This window comes from Mustela putorius, unplaced genomic scaffold (assembly GCF_011764305.1).
Source record: "Mustela putorius furo isolate JIRA1106 unplaced genomic scaffold, ASM1176430v1.1 tig00000589_pilon_pilon_pilon, whole genome shotgun sequence".
Classification (NCBI taxonomy): domain Eukaryota; kingdom Metazoa; phylum Chordata; class Mammalia; order Carnivora; family Mustelidae; genus Mustela; species Mustela putorius.
In genome coordinates this window covers 3,379,120-3,393,852 of record NW_025421425.1, presented here as the reverse complement: position 1 = coordinate 3,393,852, position 14,733 = coordinate 3,379,120, and the positions used below count along the sequence as shown (strand labels likewise).

Below are 14,733 nucleotides of genomic sequence, written 5' to 3'. Positions count from 1 at the left end.
ACAACAAAACCCTCATAGCTCCTTACCTTTATTTCATTTTTAATCAAATTGTGAGCAATGATAGGCCACATGCCACAGTGTAGGGACTGATGCTCTCTGGGCATCGGAATGCTGAAAAAGGAAATCAGGAAAGATATTTGCACCGGTTCATGACAGACGGTCAAGCTCTGGGACTGCGTGGCTTCGTGTCTTTTCCTGACATGAAGCGAATTCTCTGAACGATCATCTGTTTGTTTATTTATTTATTTATTAGACGTAGCCTGGAGGTGGATGTGGAGACTGTCCTGCTGGAGACGATGAGGGTGAAAATCACTTCTCAAGGATCTCAGAGGTTATGCTTTGGTTTGAACTAGTCTTTCCCCAACATCATACCCGCAGAATTTGAAAGTTACTGGTTGCTTGCTTGAAATGTTTGAGCTCATATCAACATAGCAAAGGTGATCCTGTCACTTTTATCGCCTGAAAAATGGAGAGAAAAAAATTTGAGCTCTAAATCCTTTCTTTCCCTCTATTATTTGGACTTAACCTCTTTCAGATTTTTTTTTTTCTTTTTGGCATTATTTGAATTTCAACTGTGAGTGATTCTAACAGTGATGGGAATATTGTGTAGAACTGAGTTACAAAGAGTTACCTAAGCATTTAACTAAACATTTAACTAAGCATTTAACTAAACATAAATGTAAGAATCATGATGGTTTCCTATTCCAAGGACCTAAGGCATTCCTAAATGAATGTTAATGTTTTCCCTCATTTTTCATGAGGCAAAACATGAAGGATAAAAGAGAAATTCCCTTTAGAAGAAATTCTCTTTCTTCCTTAGAGCTACCCTCATAATGAATTTTGGTGTATCGTTTTAATCTGTATTTATATGATTTCCCTTGATGATAGATAGTTGAAAAACTAGTTTAAGCTAAAAAAAAATCTTTGTGTATATATATATATATATATGTATATGTGTGTTTGTGTATACATATGTGTGTATCTATACAATATTGTTTAGTCAGTGTTTTTAAAATTCACATGATTGGAATCAGGCAATACATGTGTGAAATTTGCATTTTCCACTCTATATTTTGCTTTTGAGACTTATATTGATACATTATGGTTTTGGCTAATTTAACTGCTGAATAGTGTTGATCCCATATATATGTTTTATAGGCATGCAATCATATCATTTTATTTGTCCATTCCCCATTACTGATCTCTTAGGTTGTTGCCATGGTTCTGCTACTGCCAACACGTGAGCATGCACTGACTTGTCCAGGTGTCCCGAGCTTAGGGGTATGTGTTTCCATGGAAACTCTGCCAACAAGCAGAATTACCGAGTGACCCGGCCTCTGCATATAAGTCATGACCAACTATTGACTCATTGGTCACTCAAGTGACTGATTTACTCTTTCACGTGCAATGTGTGAGAGATCTTATTCCCCCACATCCTTTCCAACACAGAATACTGTCCGACTTTCTTATTGTTTGAAGCCTGTGGAAAATAAAGAATTGCTGTCTGTGTAGTTTATATTCTTTCGATGGGTAATAGGTTTGAGTATCTTTTAATGTGTTCAGTGACCATTGCATTGATTTTTATCTTCTATGCATCTGTATGCTATATGTAAATTTATGCATCTCTCTTCTATTTGACCTTTAATCTTTATCTTAAAATGATCTGTAGGAGTTATTTTAATGTTCCCGAAGCTAACCCTCTGTAAGTTACATGCATTGCAAATGTCTTCTCCCGGGACATGGCAAGTTTTTTCAACTTGGTTTGTGGTTTTACGTTTATTTTTTTTTTTGTTTCCATCACATAGGAGCTTAATTTTGATGTCACCAGATGTATGAATAGAATGGTAGTTTCAAATGCAGCCTCTAGAACAGGACATCCAGGGTCATAATCCTGCGTCCACTGCTTCCTGCAGGTCGGACCCCCCACCAAGTTCTTGAACATCTTTTTATTTCAGTTTCATTAGCTATATAATGAGAAAGCAGTATATCTGTCTCAGAATATTGCCTGGTTTAGAATGAGAACAATCTAAGTGTTAGCTATCAGGATTTGCACTTAAAAAAAAAAAAGATTTAATTTATTTACTTAGAGAGCAAGTGAGAGAGAGAAAGCATGAACAAGGAGGGGGGAGAGACAGAGGAAGAGGGAGAAGCAGGCTCCCCACTGAGCAGGGAACCTGATGGGGGCCTCGATCTCAGGACCCCGAGATCATGACCTGAGCCAAAGGCAGACACGTAATCAACTGAGCCACCCAGGTGCCCAGGATTTGTGCACAGGTGCCCCAGGATTTGTGCTTTTAATATATTATATTTATTAAATATATTTAATATATTTATATTTAATATAACTCTTCCCTAGCACTACTGATTTACCCACATATATATGTATATGTTTAAAAGTTAAAAGTTAGGTAGTCTTTGTTATAAATATGCATTTTGTTCATAATAATTGGGTTCTGGAAATTGTACATAGTTATGTTTAAATACATACTGACTACTCTAAATTATATCTCTACTTTATTAAATTTAATTCTTTACAGATTACTTCTATTTCAAGAAACAGCATTCTGATAGCAAAGCAAATTTTATTTTCTAAAATGTAACATGCATAGAAGTTACAGCTGCTTCAAAAATAACTTTTACATTATACTAAATTGAACAATACATTTGGGAGAAAGTTCACCATGAGTAATTCCTAAACAGCTGAAATAAGAATGTGTGGGATACAGGCATAGTCTGTGTTTATCGGATGAGTAGATAGTTTGTTTGCTTTTTTAAAAATCATCCATCCAAAAGCAGTTTTTAACAGAAGGAATCAAATGTATAAGATATACAATTGCACAGATTCCCCTAACAGAGTGAATAAAGCATGCACTTAATGGAAATAAAATCCAAACCGGGTTTCTCTTGGGACTTCTATTTTCTCTGATCAGTCATACTTTTAATGCATTTTAACTGTGCTACAGGAATCAGGAAACCTTTTAAATGATTAATGCTCTTTATCTGGCCAAAAGGAAGGTTCCTGTGCTTTGAGAGGCTAGTTTCATAGTCACTGGGAATGGCATTCTTTCAGTCGTGATACAAAATATCTCTTCTTGTTTCTGTTGCATCACTTTTGCAACACTGTTGAAACACTTTTGAAAGAGATGAGCAAAAAAGTAAATATTATATAACTGGGATGTGTAGTCTTACACATAAAATCACCCATTATTGCGGACGAGCAGATACATCTCACAAGATGACTAAAAGCTGTCACACCACCTTATTTGTGTGAGAGTGACCCCGGACACTCTCTCCCTACGCAACACTGTGGAAATGGAAGGCAGAGAAGCAAGAAATACCTTACAGCTTCAAATACTGCCACAGTTCTGTATTACTCAGTGTGACATTCAGTCTACAGAAACAAACCCCCCTCCAGCGCAAGAGTTTTCACACAACAGTGCTTTATTTCTCACTCATGCTGTGCCTTCCCGGGGCTGGCAGGCGTCTTCCTCCCTCCTACTCAGGGACCCATCTCAGCGGGGATCCGGAGAGAAAGAGAGCGGGAGGCTCTCACGCCTGCCCTTCTGTGATTGGGGCAGGAAGTGGCACTTGTCACTTCCTCTCACAGGCCTTAACATGGCCCCTTCTGCGCGCACCGGGCATGAAGTGCGCTCTTCCATGTGCCAGAAAGGAGAGGAGTGGCGAGTGCAGCGTCTTCCGTTGACTTCCTCTTGTGGCTTGAGGTGGAAAGTCACTGGAGTGTGTCCCCCTCCATGCCTTTTTAAGGTGAGCTAGGAGCATGAGCTTTGCAGTGGGACAGGTTCATTTAAGTCGCTGTTGAGCAACTTGGGATCCATGTGGTCAAATCCATTCAACACCAATAACCCTTTATCCGCCATCTGTCAGAAGAGCATTGTGGTTGACGGGAATTAGTGGAGCCAAGGTATACAGTCAGTCCTTTGTGAAGGGCTGTGCTGGCCAAAGGAGTGTAGCAGCTTAGAGACAGTAGTGAAACCTGGAGGGTGGAAGAAGCAACCATTTGTATCATATCAGAAAACTATTGTATCAGTTTCCCGGGGCTGCCATAACAAATTACCACAGCTGAGGAGCTTAAAACAACAACAACAACAACAACAACAACAATGTAGTCTCCCAGTGTTGGAGGCTGGGAGTTCAAAATCAAGGTGTCAGCAGGGCTGTGTTCCCTGTGAAGGTTCGGGAGGAGGGGAGGAGCATTCCTTATTTCTTCCAGGTTCTGATGGCTCTAGAAATTCTTTGATGGTTCCAGCCATGTCTTGGCTTATAGATGCAGAACTCCAATCTCTGTTTCTACTTTCCTATAACCTTCTCTTCTGTGTCTTTCTCCATTTCTATCTCTTAGAAGGACAGTTATCATGGGATCTGGGATGATCTCATCTGAAGATCTTTAACTTAATTACACCTGCAAATAGGATTTTTCCAATAAGTAGCCACACACGGTTTCCAGAGATTTAACGTGATCCTGTCTTTTGGGGGTGAGAGGCACCATTCAGCCTACTACGAATATGAAAGCATTTTCTATTCCTGTTTAAAATGCCTCTTACTAACCGACCCTGCATGCAATTCTTAAAATATTGACTTTAGGATTACATTTCTGCTTTAAGTGTGAAACTTTGTAGTTCTATATTATCACTATGTAACTCATACCTTTTTGATACAAGAAGAAGTTACGATGGATTGAATTTGTAAAGTCATCATTTCATGTATCAGTCCTGTCTATAGTTTTCACCATGGTGAAACCATTTCCCAGTTTGCTAAAATGGATTGGTTGAGGAGAAAGATACCCTGTAAAAGTCACTTGTCCCTTAAAGGATGATCCTTGTGTTCGTGTATATCAGTCATAACTTTTTCAAACACTGATTTATTCCAGAATTCCCTTTTCCTTGTCCCTCTGTAAATGTATTCAGAAGCCGTCTCTGAGGTAGAGATTAAAGGTCTCAAATCCACTTGCTGTTGTGGAACTGATGAGCTATTCACAGAAACTCTTGATCAGAGTAAAGGTTTCAGTGAAATGAGTGTAGAAAATCATTCTCAAAATGATACCTGTCTGGATTTCTTACCAATTATTGGCATATGAAAAGGGGACATGTGGAAAGTATTTGTATATATAATGAAAGAGTCATGCATATTTAGAAATTTTAAATTTATTTATTTATTTAATAAATCATTCAAAAGTTACCTACGTTGTCTCCATAGATGAACCCTGGGTAGTGTCTTTGGCGTATCATGTATATGAACCACCCTTTCTACCTATGTCATTGTATCAGATGTGTTGGTAAAGTGAGATTTGGGGAACTGTATATTCACTGGGTGGTAAAGTGTTAAAATGTTTAAATTACCTCACTTAAACTAATAATCCGCTGAAAGGAACTGCTCGTGCGACATGTCTGGAAAAAGGTATACATTTCTCATCTCTTCTTTGTAATGAACAAGGAGGCTATATCATTCCCAGACTACCTGACAATGTCTACAGGAAACTAGTCAGCCTCAATTTTTAAAGTAACTAAAATTGGGTAGAACAGCATAACAGCATTTGAGAGAAGCTATTGTAAGGAATGAGTAGAATAGGTTGGGCTTTGTGGGGAAAAAAAAAATGGTGGGGGGAAGCTAGCTACTCTCTGAAAATTACAGAATGGTGTCCGTTTATAACATGCTAGTACCTGTGATAAAAGAGATATATATTAATGGATTAAAGTTAAGATTGCATCAGAACAGAATCTCTTTTCTCAGTAAAGATTAATAATTAAGTAATTAACAAAAGTCACGCCTTGGAGCTAGTAGTGTATTATTACTCTAATGCACTTCGGTGTCTTGAAGGCCTTGGTTTCTAACCAGTGCATTATACCTGTGTATTCTCTTTTTTACAGTTCAGCAGAAGAGCAGTTTCACTGGCAGTCACAAGGTAAGGCACGGTTCTTTGATGAAACTTACACTTATTTCTACATTGTGTCTTTATTGATTGATTTCCTTGTGAACTTTAGGAAAAGACTGATAAAAATGGACACGATAACCCCACAACACTAAAATTAAATGATGTTGTGATAGCTCATGATTTCCAAGAGTTAAGTTCTCTAAATTCCCTAGAAACTTTTATGTTTTTCCTGAATACATGGAATTGGCTGGCCTTGGCTTTTGCTACTGGTCGACCGAGAATTACAGTGTGAAATGTAATGAGGACTTCACAGAGGAAATGTTTTTGGTTATGATACTTTTTGTTATTAAAGAGTAGCCTAAAGCTTTACGAATAACAATATCGTGTGTTCATTCATCACTTTAAAATACTGTATTTCAGATGGTCAAAAAGACATCGAAGACGAGCTTACAACAGGTCTTGAGCTGGTGGACTCCTGTATCCGATCACTGCAGGAATCAGGAATACTTGACCCACAGGATTATTCAACAGGTGAAAGTAAGTCAAGGGATAATTATGCTTGAAGACAATTAAAATATAAGAATGTTCTTTATTCTCGTATAATTGACACACTGAGTCATATCTAATGGGACCTCAGCCTGTGTTTATACTTGTTTTATTCATTTCACTCCACTTTCCCTTAATTCCTCCCCACATTACCCCACCCCAATTCACATTAATTACGGGCTCTCTTAAATCAGTAATTGGCTCCTAGATCTCTCACCAATTACTGACATGATGGTGATTCTCACCAATACTCTGATCTCCTTTTTGGCATGTTTCGAGACTATCACCATATATTTGTTTAATCAATACAGTGTCTGCTTTAAAATTAACCACGAATGCATTACTTACACAGATCATTTTTGGTAGAGATCATAACAGTATGACAATTATATAACAAAATAGAACTCAATATAATATATGCAGTACTAAATACTTAGTATTATGCTATATTTCTATATGTGGCCATCTTGCATTGCATATTAACCTCGGCAGAATATTTTAAAATTTATTCATCTCCTCCTAATCATATATTTTTCAACCATAGTGGTTGAGGCATAGGAATAAAAGTGCTATGAATTGAAACGAGCTTCACTTTAATAAATCATAAAATTCTCTTGACTTAGTTTAATAAAATCCCTCAAAAAGCCAAAAATTAAATCATTAAAACATATATTACCCCAATCATTTCCTACACCAGAACTCATTGGAGCATTTTATTTCTTCATTTAAAAAAATAAAATTTCCTTGAATACCCAGCAAGGTTTGTTATTTAAAAGGAAGATGTAAGAATAAAATAACATTCTGGTCTTGAAACCATTAAATTTACACATTAATTCACTTTCTCTATGACTTTTATAATACCACTACTCTTAGGATAACATCATTTTGAGTATCTAACTGTATTTAAACCTATAGGTGTTCCCTCAATAAAACTCCTAAAATAAGATGCATGATTTGTAAGTATCCTTGTCCTCTGCATTTTATATTTTAAAATGTAGAATTATTATTTATCTTTCAGAGTCAATAAATATATCTCCTTTTAGGGGTAGGTGCAGTTAGAGTTATACTTAATTAATATACTTAATATACTTAATTAATAATAATAATATAATAATATACACACGTACTCACTTTGTTCAAGTAAAGAAAGCAAAGGTCAAATAAAATGTGCCTTGGGAGCAGGGGTGATATCAGATATTACATTTTTCCTATAATAATAGATAAGCATATTCTATTGTGAGTTTAGGAGAGGGGATAAGCTTCAATACCCAGAAGGTGCAGAAAAAAGAAGGAAAAAGTAAAATAAGAGACAAATCAGTTAATATGGAAGGAACAAATAGATGAGCACACTCAATTCTTTGAAAAGGATAAAAAGGCAAGTTTGTAATAAACAAAGATAAAATAATTATGTTTATAAGGGACACACTCGTATTAATGAAATAAATGTTGAAGTTACAGGAGCAAAGTCGCAACAGCAAATACCACAAACACGAACTGGGACTGGGAAGAATTTGTGAGATGAAGTGGAATTTAATGCAGAAGCCCTAAGCAGGGTCCAAAAAGAATTATTTAAGTGAAAATGTCTTAACTTTTAAAGACACACTAAAAAGTGAACATGATGTACCAAACAATATAGTGTCTGGATATTAGAAAAAAATTTTTGAGAATGAAAGGAGAAATCGGTTAAAAAAAATTCTGTTGTGAACATGTCATGCACATGTCTCAGAATCAGACAGAATACTAGAAGAAAAAGATGTATAAAATTGAAATAAATAATTAACAAACCAATGTAACAGATATATTTAAAAAGTTAGGGGTGCCTGGGTGGCTCAGTGGGTTAAGAATCTGCCTTCAGCGCAGGTCTCAATCTCAGGGTCCTGGGATCAAGCCCTGCATCGGGCTCTCTGCTCAGCGGGGAGCCTGCTTCCCCCTCTCTCTCTGCCTGCCTCTCTGCCTACTTGTGATCTCTGTCTGTCAAATAAATAAATAAGATCTTTAAAAAAATAAAAAGTTAAATCCACTGAATGATAATATATATTTGTTATACAGGAGATACTTATTTATTTTTTGAAGATTTTATTTATTTATTTGATAGAGAGAGACACAGCAAGAGGGGGGACACAGGCAGGGGAAGTGGGAGAGGGTGAAGAAGTCTTCCTGCCAAGCAGAGAGCCTGGTGTGGGGCTCAATCGCAGGACCCTGGGATCATGACTTGAGTCGAAGGCAGATGCTTAAGGACTGAGCCACACAGGTGTGCCCCAGGGGGTGTCTATAAAACCTGATCAGCTATTGGGCAGTAAAGAGAATCCTAAAAATTGAAAACTGTAGAGAGGCCGCATTCTGTAATAATAGTCCAGTAAAAGGAAAGGTAAATAAAATGGTAAAATATATTCACATTGAAATTAAGAAACATAATTTTGGATCTACTGAATCAAAATAGCAATAAAACAGAAAACTACAAGCTATTTAAAAAGCAAATTAAGTAGCAATATTTAATCATGAAAACATAAGGGTATGGGGAAAAAACTGCCCTCAGAATAAATCTTAACTTTATTATTAAAAATAAAGACAAGGTAAAGGAATGTTGTACTCGTTGGGGGAAAACCTTAAAAATAGCTAAATAAGTCAAAAGAAGCTAGGAAGATGGGAATAATAAAAGCAATGTGGAGGGGCGCCTGGGTGGCTCAGTGGGTTAAGGCTCTGCCTTTGTCTCAGGTCATGATCTCAGGGACCTGGGATGGAGCCCTGCATTGGGCTCTCTGCTCAGCAGGGAGCCTGCTTCCCCCTCCCTCTCTCTGCCTGCCTCTGTGCCTACTTGTGATCTCTCTCTCTGTCAAATAAATAAATAAAATCTTTTAAAAAACAAATTAAATAAAAATGTAAAAAATAAGAGTAATGTGGAGATAAAGCAAAAGAATAGAAGAGATAAATATAAGGAGAAAAGGAATAAATCTATGAACTTTTAAATAACTTCAAATCAACTAATAATCCTGAGCTTTCCTAATTGAGACACTGTGCTATGCGTGAGAGACATGGAATGAATTTTTAGTGTACAGTTTTGTTTTCCTGTAATACATGTTCAAAAATTATTTACAAAAGACATACCTTTGTTACAGGAACATTAAATACTCCAGTAGGGTAGTTTTTTTTGTTTTTTGTTTTTTGGTTCTTGGTTTTTTTTGGGGGAGGGGTGTATTTGGCAACTGTTGAATTTTTGTCTTTCGGAAAGATTAGTTAATTCGTTTTATTATGTACTGGGTTATCTTTTTGACGGATTTTAGCTGATTGTTTTTCTTGTAGGCTCCTGCCTCCTCGTTTGAGATAAGAAAAGTAACAAAGCAAACAAAACAAAAAACAGGTGATAAAATCACCACCCACAAATTTTATGCCAAAGGATCTAAACCACAGTGAGATGCGGAATATTGTTATTCTTACGATACCTTTGTTCTTAACATTTTCAGGGTCACTTTGAGACTGAACTAATTGAGTAAAATTTAGGAGGTTCATTTAAAAATACTGCGTGGGGAACTATCATTTCAGGGATCAATTATGACCAATTTTAATTGTTTAGATGGTCATAAAATGAAAGTCTCAATTGCTTTTGTATTTGTACCCAGCTGGCAAATAGAGTCTACTCAAAAGAGTTACCCCGAAGAGATGTTAATTCCGGGGCTATTGACAAAGGGGTGGGCAAGATTAAGGGAAGAGACATGTCTGGGGAGGTCCTCGGGTCGCAGCCACAGAGGGAAGCCCTCACCACCGTTGGTCCTGAAGGAAAAGTCCAGGGTATAGTCCAGGCAGAGCGAAGAGGCAGGCAGGAGCAGAAGAGGAAGTGTCCCAACCTGTCCTCCCACCTTCTGACGTCGTCGTGCCCCTTCTTGGCCAAATTCAATCTTAAACCAAAGAGCAGGGGGACCCCATGAGACAGTGTATGTGGAGACAAGGTCAGAGAAGACTGTGGGGAGCAAAGCACATAATCAGCACAGCTTCCCATTAAGCAGTGGAACAGCCGACCATGTTGACGCTCTTGTTGTATCAACTGAACACATAGGTAGTGACTTTCTGACACATCTCATATAATGAGTGTGAGCCCGTCAGATTCTGAGTCCCCCGTTACGGTGATAACTTGATGGGTTCCTTCCTAGAAATGACATGAGATGGGTCATGTTGAACTGTACCCGACACACGGGCCCTTGAGAGCCAGGCTCTTAGCCCTCTCTCAGAACAGCACTAAACACAGTCTAAAACCCTTGAAAGGGACTGGTCGACCAGTCTCAACCCCCAAGCCCGCAGTGTTGAATTTGCCATGTTTAAAGGCTTTTGTTATTTTTCGTTTCAAGGTCTGATTAAAATAAATGTGAAGCTTAGTAAATCCATCCTCTTGACCCTAAGGCAAGCAGTAACTGCTCTCCTATATTGACTATAGTTCATGTACTTATCCGTGTTTTCTAACACTTTGCATTTTTTAAAAAAGTGCTATCCTAAACAGTATGTAAATCATGTGTACAACTTTGCCACCCTGCCACTATTTCGTGGCTGCCGGATATATAATTTCAGTTCTAACAAAGACATGTCACAGAGTCACTGGGAGAATTTTTATTGCTTTCCCTGGGGGGAAAAATTACTGATAGAAGCTCAAGGCCATTAGGTTCTTACATAATATATAGCTTGACCTGAACTGCCATGGACTAAGCACCTTTTTTAATCCATGCATCTTGGGAGATAGAACCTCAGAGATAGGGTGATATATCTTACCCCAAAATTAACAAAAATATTTGCCAACCAAAATCAGAAATAAAATGGACAACTTGGGAGAAAATGACTTACATGTTTGTAGACAATGTTAATTTGCTTAAATATTGTATTTTGAAATAGTTATTATTTCTCTCTGTAGCATATTGACAAATTAAAATTTCACCATGTTCTCAAAATTCTCAGCATTCAGGAGAAAAAAGAAAAAAGAAAAACTTAGGAACTTAATATATTCTGAATGTTATGGTTAAAAAAAAAAAGGAATGTTGTTCTGAGGTTTCAAATCATAATATATTCAAAAATATCAAGAATCTTGTAGGTTACTGTTCTGAGCAGATAGAATATAAATAGAATAATCATATGTAGTTGGACAGAGGTGAATGTATTATTTACTGTTGATTTATAATCTGTCATTTTTATTTAATTGCTGTGATTACCCTTAATTGTTATGTAGTGAGAAAATTGTTGAGGGATCAAGTTACTATGATGCTGGAATCCAGTATGACTCAATATATTCTTATTCAGTAATAATAGTAAAGGTAAGAGCCATCCTTATGAAGTGAATATTTTCATAATTCCTAGTAAGCCAAAGTGGTTTAAGAGTATACGGTTTTTATAATAATTAAAATAATCAAAATGATAAATATATTGAGCTTGTCCTTGCAGTATTGATATGCTCAGGGAAGAGAACTGGTTTCTTTTATTTCCTGTGATGGTGGAAACTAATCCTTAGTTAAACCCAACTTAGAGCTTCTGGGGAGGGGTACAAGGTTACCCATCCCACCTTGGAGTCCGAAGCCCTGGGTTTAAGTCCTGATGCTCCCACCCCCCATTCTACCTGTGGTTGAAGACTTTCATCTGGACTCTGGAGACCCCAGTTCTTTCCCTGGAAATGCATTTATTCAAGTGAGTTGAGTTCATCCTTGGATTGCTCATTTCCTGTGAAATCACTTTGGATTTTGAAATGCAAATGAGACAATCCCCTTTCCAGAAGTTTGTCATGGTTCCAAGTCTAAAATTGTCCTTAGATACTATGTGCATCCATTCGTTTCCTCTCCGAATTCACTCACGCTAACTTCCTCCACTACCTTTGGTGTTGGAGGGCCCATAGGGAGTCAACAGCAGCACAAATGGAAGACACGAGCAAAAGTCAAGGGAAAACACCCGGGTGGCACACAGGACATAGGAATAGCCTCCTAGCAGCTATAAGTAATTTCCCTTCTGGATACTACCTCTACCTGGATTTCAGCTAACGTTCAATTTCTTTTTCTTTGATTTCCTTCTATCGCAGAGATGTGTAAAAAAATCTCTGGACTCTTCCAGTGTTCTCCTGTGGAAGGAGGGGATTTAAAATTTTATACAGCGTATATAGTGTTCTCAAACGTTTAATTGCCTGTATCTTAAAAAGAATATAGATGAATGCAAGACCATAACTAACTAAATAAATAAATAAATAAAGGCAGGTTATATTTTTTCCAGAGAAGCATATGTGGGAAGTGAAGGGTTAGACAGGCATCAAGTACCAAGTGTTCCTTCTCCATCCCTGAGGCAAGGGAGAACATGAAACAAATTTCTCATTAAAACATCATTCTCTGGGCGCCTGGGTGGCTCAGTCGGTTAAGCATCCAGCTCTTGGTTTCAACTCAGGTCTTGATCTCAGGGTTGAGTTCAAGCTCTGACTTGGGCTCTGTGCTATGCGTGGAGCCTACTTAAATAAAACAAAACAACAAAACAAAAACCCCATCATTTCCACCTGTGTTCGTAGGGTATCCTGGAATCAAACACAAAGTTTAAACCTGATGGAAATTTTTAATTTAAAAAAAAATTGGGTTTTGAAATTGTCAAGGCACCTCAGGTACCCAGAACACGAATATGAGGATCAAACAAAAAAGCCACTGAAAGTAAGGAAAGTATCAGAACCCATTTGAGTATGAGAAAACTTGCATGTGTACCTCTTATTCCAAGTAAGTTTAAGCTGACAAATTTATCCGGAAGCCATAAGGAAGAAATGACCACTATAAATGGAAGTGATTAGTAGTTCCATTTAAACAAAAGTCAAAAAGTCAAGAAGAGGCAGAGAGGCTGAAAGCTCCCATGAGAAAGTCAGAACCAGCACACTTTTTCTCAGGGGACAGTGGAAGAAGGGGTATCCTGGTAATACCTAGTGGAGACGTCTTGTGGGATTCCCACAGAAGTTCCAGCACTAACACGGGCCATGATCAAACAAGTCACTTCAACTGCAACTGATGTAATCAGCTCTTAACATGCTGGGGTTATATTGTATCACGGCAAGCACAGGTTGGCGTTACAGTCATACATTTTTAAATGTATGTATTAAATACTTATTCAAAGCACCACAAAGAGTCTCTGCCCTTGTGGCATGTGCATGCTAGGCAGAGAAGGCTGAAATCAAGCAATGTGAACACTACAAGGCCAAGTAAACAATTGCTGTAAGCGATGACAACTCAGTAAGAGGCGGCGTAGAAGAGGGTTCTCAGTGTTTACTTGGGAATCCTGCGGCGTCCTGAGACCCTTTCAGAGGACCTGCAAAGAGATAAATCTCCACAGTAATACTACGACCGTTACTTGCCTTTCCATGGTCATTATCACACCTGAGAGTAAGAAAGTCTCATAAGAGCAGAGTCAGTGAAGCTTTCCAGAATCTCCATTTTGGTGATGGCATTATTGCCATCTGTTTTTTAATCTTTTTTTTTTAAATTTTATTTACTTATTTGACAGAGAGAGAGATCACAAGCAGGCAGAGAGGCAGACAGAGAGAGGGGAGGGGGGAAGCAGGCTCCCTGCTGAGCAGAGAGCTGGATGTGGGGCTCCATCCCAGGACCCTGAGATCATGACCTGAGCTGAAGGCAGAGGCTTAACCCACTGAGCCACCCAGGCACCCCATTGCCATCTGTTTTTTAAACATTTTTCATTTTTAAAGCAGTAAATAGTGTTCTATACCACCCTTATAAATAAAAGCTCTTTGTGCTCCTCAGTGATTTTTAAGAGCATGGAAGTGCTACGTGAGCTCCAGTTTTGAAGAGTATAATCAAAGGGGCCAGGAAGACGTCCGTGTGAATGGACGTCAGGAACAGGGACCTGAAAAAATGCGCAGGCAAGCCACACAGATTTCTAAGAAAAAGTCTGGGATTTGTGGCAAATAAAATGCTGGTTCTTAAAGTCAGTGTATTCCACAAATTACAGTGTTTTCAGGATTTAGCTTTTAAATTCTATTTTCTTCTGAACTGATTTTTCTATTTCTTTTCACAATTATTGATAACAAGAAATATGAATCTACTATCTTTGGACAATTAATTTACGAAGAAATATGAATGATGCTCTTCCTGTCTGTGCTACATTAATTTTTTAAATGGTAAATACTCTGAAGATAAAAGTTTACAAGGAAATAGTTGGAAATTGTAATGAGCTATAAAAAATGCTCTTCTGTGATTATAACATCATGTAAACTCCCATGCATAATAAAATTCTTGAGCTATACATTTTAAACTAAAGTTATACATTTGAAGTTCATTTTGTGATAAATG

General features: G+C 37.6%; 1 protein-coding gene across 3 annotated transcripts in view; it reads left to right on the top strand.

The window, feature by feature from the left end:
- The window catches only part of CTNND2 (catenin delta 2), a 900,906-nt gene that overhangs the window by 486,836 nt on the left and 399,337 nt on the right, over positions 1-14,733 (top strand). For all 3 annotated transcript variants that reach the window (XM_045082021.1, XM_045082022.1, XM_045082023.1), the window contains 2 exons: positions 5,886-5,920; positions 6,311-6,427. In XM_045082021.1, coding sequence (XP_044937956.1) covers positions 5,886-5,920; positions 6,311-6,427 — 152 coding nt within the window. The remainder of the gene's footprint in view (positions 1-5,885; positions 5,921-6,310; positions 6,428-14,733) is intronic.